Genomic DNA, 7507 nt, shown 5'->3' on the forward strand with positions numbered 1-7507 from the left:
ATCTGGCTCGATATTTACAGTAAACTGTGCTGTCACTTCACGAGAAACTATCTGGCTCGATATTTACAGTAAACTGTGCTGTCACATCACGAGAAACTGCATCTGATATTTACAGTAAACTGTGCATCTATCTGGCTCGATATTTACAGTAAACTGTGCTGTCACATCACGAGAAACTGCATCTATATTTACAGTAAACTGTGCTGTCACTTCACGAGAAACTGCTGGCTCGATCTGGCTGTCACTTCACGAGAAACTATCTGGCTCGATTTACAGTAAACTGTGCTGTCACATCACGAAAACTGCATCTGGCGTGATATTTACAGTAAACTGTGCTGTCACTTCATGAGAAACTGCATCTGGCTTGATATTTACAGTAAACTGTGCTGTCACTTCACGAGAAACTGCATCTGGCGTGATATTTACAGTAAACTGTGCTGTCACTTCACGAGAAACTGCATCTGGCGCGATATTTACAGTAAAGGCAGGTTATTGTAGTACTACATAAATAAGTGAATTCGCTGTGTTTATCGTGTTGTCTACAAAGTGGTTGACACAAGCTATGCATTTTTGCATATGACGTATATGAAGTGCTTATGTCCAATTGCATGGATTTTCTTCATTACTGGTTCCATTTGAGCGTGAACAGGATATAATGGAAGAGAATGTAGTTCCATGATCTAAACACTAACGTCACTAAATACTGAATGAGGTGTAGATCCATGTAGCCTGTTCTCTCTCCCCGGTCACAGCTCTTCTCTCTCCACGGTCACAGTACTGTACTGTATGTCCTGAGACACAATGCAAATCAAACAACTATTTTTGGGGGGGTAGGGTATGTAAAACACAAATATGCTACTGTGTTCATTTGTTTAAGTGTGTTTCTACATAAAACCAGATCTATGTGGTGGAGCTAGCCATGCAGTCAGTTAATGATAATATAATATATGCCATTTAGTAGACGCTTTTATCCAAATTGACTGACAGTAGCGCGTGCGTACGTTTTCATATGGGTTGTCCTAGCGGGAATCAAACCCACAATCTTGGCAGTGCAAGTGTTCCACCAACTGAGACACAGACAACCACAGAGAATCTACTATACCCATGTCCAATGGACTATACCTTATGTCTCTGTTTTCAGTTGGAATATGGTTGCGATTCAGGTCAGGAAGTGTGAAAGAGGTCTATTGAGGTCACATGACATAATTATGCTCTGCATGACAACCCTATAGAACAGTATGGAACTGCAGGTTGTCCATATACGTTGCTCTGTTTGTTGTGTTGTCTCCAGCAGAGTTAGCTGTAGTACTATTATGTTGCTAGGTGAACAACCCTTTCCTTTTCAAAGCATTTTCAAAACAAAGGCCAGGATGCAGAATTTGGAGTGAAAGTTCAATTACTTACTTTCTAATCACCTTGTCCAGTGTGTTGTTGCCAAGAGTGAAGGTAGATTTCTTGATTTTTTTGGAACAAAATAATAATCTAGTATGGTTAATTTAATGACGTACAGCTTTTATCACGATCACAACGGCAGTTTCTTTGATTTATCTGATTATATTTTTTTAAATATTTTCCTTTACAAATATTACAGATAAAAACAAAGTTACATCATGTTAATTTGACTTGATTCTGTGGAAAAACATGACTGTGTTTAAAAGGAACTGTTATTCACTTCTCCTGTGGTCTGCCTGCCTGCTGATTGGCTGCTGCCAGAGTGTGATGTCATTCTTGCCTGCTATAAGAGCACTGACTAGGTCGGGAACAACATTCAACAGTGACAGAGTGGTGTTAGAACACAGAGCAAGTGGGACTGTTAATGTGTGTCACACGGAAAAAGAGGAAGGGAGAACATTTCTAATGAAGTATAAACACCTAATTGGAGCTACAACGTATTTTTATCCAAAAAAGGAATACTTTTAGATTTATGGGAGACCAGGAGAACATTTGGAGGTTGGTAAACTACTTCAAGATTAAGTATTCAATTAAATTGCCTCTAAGAAATCTTGGATGAAATTACTCAGAATTGATCAAGCCTCACTCATGCTTCCTACCTTGACTTTATACACATTACATTTACACTAACTTATAAACCTATATGGTTTATTCTTTGTTTTATGGGTGTCTTCGACAATACGTTTCTTCTTATCTAATCTCTTCAAGCAGCCCATAGATCATGGAGAATGTGAGCACGTCTGCCTTGTTCAACCTATCGGACCTACCAGTGGAGATGAACTCGTCGTCTCACCAGTGGTCTTACTCGGAGTACAGCGAGGCCGAGGCAGTGCTGCTGGGCATCATCATGGCCCTGCTGGTTTTGGGCATCGTCTTTGGCAACGTGCTGGTCATCACCGCCATCGTGCGCTTCCAGCGGCTGCAGACGGTCACCAACATGTTCATCACCTCTCTGGCCTGTGCTGATCTGGTCATGGGCCTGCTGGTGGTGCCCTTCGGTGCCTGCTACATCCTCCTCAACACCTGGCACTTTGGCAGCTTCCTGTGCGAGTTCTGGACGGCGGCAGACGTCTTGTGTGTGACGGCCAGCATCGAGACGCTGTGTGTGATCGCGCTGGACCGTTATCTAGCCATCACATCGCCGCTGCGCTACCCGTCCCTGCTGACCAAGCACAAGGCGTGCGTGGTGGTTGTGACGGTGTGGGGCGTGGCCGCCCTAATCTCCTTCCTGCCAATCCACATGAAATGGTGGGTGTCTGACGAGCCCGAGGCGCTCAGCTGCCTGGAGAACGCCCACTGCTGTGACTTCAACACCAACGCAGCCTACGCCGTTGCCTCCTCAGTCGTCTCCTTCTACATCCCACTGGCGGTCATGGCCTTCGTCTACGGACGCGTCTTCCAGGAGGCCAGGAAGCAGCTGCAGAAGATTCGTGGCAGCGAGGGACGGTTCCACGCCCAGATTATCAACAACAACAAGGGGCAGGATGGTGCGGGAGGAGGAGGGGGGAACGGGAAGAGGCCAAAGTTCTGTCTGAAGGAACACAAAGCCCTGAAGACGTTGGGGATCATCATGGGAACCTTTACTCTCTGCTGGCTGCCATTCTTCGTGCTCAACGTGGCGGTGACCGTCTGGAAGGTGGACAACATTAAAATGCCTTTCAGGGTATTGAACTGGATAGGATACGCCAACTCGGCGTTCAACCCCCTCATATACTGCAGGAGTCCTGAGTTCAGGTACGCCTTCCAGGAGATTCTGTGCCTGAGAGGGACTGCTTTCCCCACTAATGAATACATATACAGAGGACACAGTTTGCAGGTTAGCCCTAAGGATAAGCCAGGCAGCTCTATACATGATACTGGGACCATGGAGCTGAGAACTGGCTCTCGGTCTAGTGTCTCCAACACAAACAGGAATTGCAATAAACCTTCACTTGCCTCCATTGTCTGAATCGCAGGTTGTTACCAGTAGACTGGTCTTTCTCGTTTAGTCAGACCTGGTGAGCAGACATGGGATAGGAAAAGACATGTGAATCTATTTCCATACTTAAATGTGTTACTGTAAGAATATTATTCTAGTAATGTGTAGGTTATTAAATGTTTCTTATATGTTTCGTCTTAATATTGAACTGAAAAAGACTTAGGAAGTATTGTTTGTGGACGTGATCATGTGTACGTGTGGTTTGTAGACATGAGTATGTGCACATGTCATGTACTCTAGTGCTTGTGTCTGTGTGTATTTCAACACCAGGGTTCAGGTACTAAGTTCATGTCTCCAGTTTGGTTGCACAAAAAAAAATAATCTACCTCATTAGCATTGTTTTTGATTCATCTCCATCTCAAAGAGCTTCAAGAACAAATCATTATAATCTGTTTGTATGAAAATGAATAATGTTGTCTGTCAGTTGAACTGGCTGTTCTTTGCTGGGAGTGGTCTGAAAGACATGGAAAAGGCCAGGGTAGGAAAGGTCCAGTGAATTAAGAGATCAAATAAGGGTTCTACAGTAACATATGTCCCTCCCACTTGTGCCTGTAGCCAGCCCTCTGTCTGTAACACATTCCATATTGATCTGGGTCTCTCCCAGGGGCTTCTGTCTGTCTGTGGGATTCTGAACGCTCCCTCGGCCACGGCCCACAAATCCGACTCTCTGACGAGTGACGGCAGGTGCATATCATCACAGGCAGGCACTATTACCAGCTGCACCGCACCAAAAAAAACATTTAAACAAACGCTCACACTGCTCTGTCCCACTCCCTCCAGCCACCACCTTCAATACCTCAACCTTCACCTTCTCTACAACACCATTTAATAAGTGTGGTTACATACGCATGTCCTGCCGCCCCTCAGACGGTGTGTAAGGACACACAGACAGACAAGCCTCAATAACCCTTGCAAGCACGGTATAGGTCAGAGCAGCAGTACCTTAATGCTGGGTAGTATGACCACCATTGTATGTCATTCTGACACCAATACCCAGCCAGTAAATTTAGACTGTAAAGTTATATTTAGTGATTGCTTTTACACTCTACCTTGCTGCTTCTCTGTGTTATTGGTTGTTAATGGCGACCGTGGGAACGGTGGTTGTTGTTGAGCTGCTCTCCACTGTTGCTCTAGTGTTTCAAGTTGTATTTTTGGGGAGGTTTTATTTATTTATTTATTTGCTGTTGTGAAGCTACAGTGTTTACAGAGATTCCTGGACAAGCTGTCTGATTTGGGAGACAAACAGAATGTAGTAATAGATACACGCAATGTACTAACATAGCGAAAATATAAGGAAATCAACCACTACAGTAAGGCAGAGTGGGGGAAGTTGAGCCACCCTTCGTTTCTAGGAAACCAGGCACAACATTAATCATGTGAGCAGATATTTAGGAAGAGGACATCATTTCATGGAGTCTGTGAAGGAAGAAACCACAGAGAAAAAGAAAGTTAGTTCCAAAAAAAAAAATGATTTTCACAAAGTCAAATATATTGTCTGAAAGGTTTCATGATGCTTTGATCTAAACCAAGGTTTGAAGACGTTTATACATCTGTTGGGGTCTCTATAAGTTTCAATATGAGGTCCTTAATCTGCATGAAAATGCATCCTTGTAGCTGTGGGGGCTAATAAAGACTAAATGTTTGCCTTGGGGTAAATTGAGCCAATGGCCACTATACCCCCATTCAAATGATGATTGCATTTGGTCAGTTTTATGCGTAGTATTCCTGCAGTGTGTCTTACATATGAACTCAACATTGTTACAGAGCAGACATCATCATGCCCTGTGTATACAAACATAAAACAGGCTCTGGAGAGAAGCCAAGGAAGTGAGAGAAGGGATGAAGTCCATTTGAACAGCAACAAGGGATGAACAAATAGACTGAATGACACTAAAGAGGTACATTAACAAAAAAGACTATTAACATGTATCTGTGTGAAAGGGAGGCTATGATAGAGTAGCAGAGACACACCAGGTCTTATCTGATGACATGGAGTCTCAGCTTGATAAGGAGAGGCTATGATAGAGTAGCAGAGACACACCAGGTCTTATCTGATGACATGGAGTCTCAGCTTGATAAAGAGAGGCTATGATAGAGTAGCAGAGACACACCAGGTCCTATCTGATGACATGGAGTCTCAGCTTGATAAAGAGAGGCTATGATAGAGTAGCAGAGACACACCAGGTCTTATCTGATGACATGGAGTCTCAGCTTGATAAACATATCAAGAATCTCACAGACCCGTTTCATGGGCTTTAGTAGCCTTTAATGTAGAGAACTGCCTACGAAACAACCTCCCTTTCCCAGACAACTGGTCGACAAATGGAAGGGTAAGTGATATTGAAAAGATAGATCTATATCTTAATGTACACCCCCATTCCATGAATTAAACTTTGACCTACCAGCACTATCACCCACGGTCACAGGACATCATTACCCACGGTCACAGGACACCATCACCCACGGTCACAGGACATCATTACCCACGGTCACAGGACACCATCACCCACGGTCACAGGACATCATTACCCACGGTCACAGGACACCAACACCCACTGTCACAGGACACCATTACCCACGGTCACAGGACACCATCACCCACTGTCACAGGACACCATCACCCCCTGTCACAGGACACCATCACCCACTGTCACAGGACACCATCACCCACTGTCACAGGACACCATCACCCACTGTCACAGGACACCATCAGCAGGACACCATCACCCACGGTCACAGGACACCATCACCCACGGTCACAGGACACCATCACCCACTGTCACAGGACACCATCACCCCCTGTCACAGGACACCATCACCCACGGTCACAGGACACCATCACCCACCTGTCACAGGACACCATCACAGGACACCATCCCCACGGTCACAGGACACCATCACCCCCTGTCACAGGACACCATCACCCCCTGTCACAGGACACCATCACCCCCTGTCACAGGACACCATCACCCACGGTCACAGGACACCATCACCCCCTGTCACAGGACACCATCACCCACTGTCACAGGACACCATCACCCACTGTCACAGGACACCATCAGCAGGACACCATCACCCACGGTCACAGGACACCATCAGCAGGACACCATCACCCACGGTCACAGGACACCATCACCCACGGTCACAGGACACCATCACCCCCTGTCACAGGACACCATCACCCACTGTCACAGGACACCATCACCCACGGTCACAGGACACCATCACCCACGGTCACAGGACACCATCACCCACTGTCACAGGACACCATCACCCACGGTCACAGGACACCATCACCCACTGTCACAGGACACCATCACCCACTGTCACAGGACACCATCACCCACGGTCACAGGACACCATCACCCACGGTCACAGGACACCATCACCCCTGTCACAGGACACCATCACCCACTGTCACAGGACACCATCACCCACTGTCACAGGACACCATCACCCACGGTCACAGGACACCATCACAGGACACCATCACCCCCTGTCACAGGACATTCACCCACACCCCCTGTCACAGGACACCATCACCCACTGTCACAGGACACCATCACCCACTGTCACAGGACACCATCACCCACGTCACAGGACACCATCACCCACTGTCACACACCATCACCCACTGTCACAGGACACCATCACCCCATCACCCACGGTGTCACAGGACACCATCACCCACAGGACACCATCACCCCTGTCACAGGACACCATCACCCCCTGTCACAGGACACCATCACCCCTGTCACAGGACACCATCACCCCCTGTCACAGGACACCATCACCCACTGTCACGGTCACCCCCTGTCAGGACACCATCACCCACTGTCACAGGACACCATCACCCCCTGTCACAGGACACCATCACCCACGGTCACAGGACACCATCACCCACTGTCACAGGACACCATCACCCCCTGTCACAGGACACCATCACCCACTGTCACAGGACACCATCACCCACTGTCACAGGACACCATCACCCACTGTCACAGGACACCATCAGCAGGACACCATCACCCACGGTCACAGACACCATCACCCCCTGTCACAGGACACCATCACCCA

The 7507-nt window shown here is 46.9% G+C and overlaps 1 protein-coding gene across 2 annotated transcripts; it reads left to right on the forward strand.

Moving 5' to 3' along the window:
• Positions 1-1784: 1784 nt before the first annotated feature.
• On the forward strand, positions 1785-6068 carry LOC135551003 (beta-2 adrenergic receptor-like). 2 transcript variants are annotated; one of them, XM_064982352.1, is made up of 2 exons: positions 1785-1950; positions 2161-6068. In XM_064982352.1, the coding sequence occupies exon 2, from the start codon at positions 2174-2176 to the stop codon at positions 3398-3400; it is 1227 nt and encodes a 408-aa protein (XP_064838424.1). In that variant the 5' UTR covers positions 1785-1950; positions 2161-2173; the 3' UTR covers positions 3401-6068. The 2 variants fall into 2 exon arrangements, with proteins under 2 accessions (XP_064838424.1, XP_064838425.1); XM_064982353.1 differs by having other exon boundaries at positions 2164-6068.
• The last annotated feature ends 1439 nt before the right edge of the window (positions 6069-7507 follow it).

This window comes from Oncorhynchus masou, chromosome 12, assembly GCF_036934945.1.
Source record: "Oncorhynchus masou masou isolate Uvic2021 chromosome 12, UVic_Omas_1.1, whole genome shotgun sequence".
In the NCBI taxonomy this organism is placed as follows: Eukaryota; Metazoa; Chordata; class Actinopteri; order Salmoniformes; family Salmonidae; genus Oncorhynchus; species Oncorhynchus masou.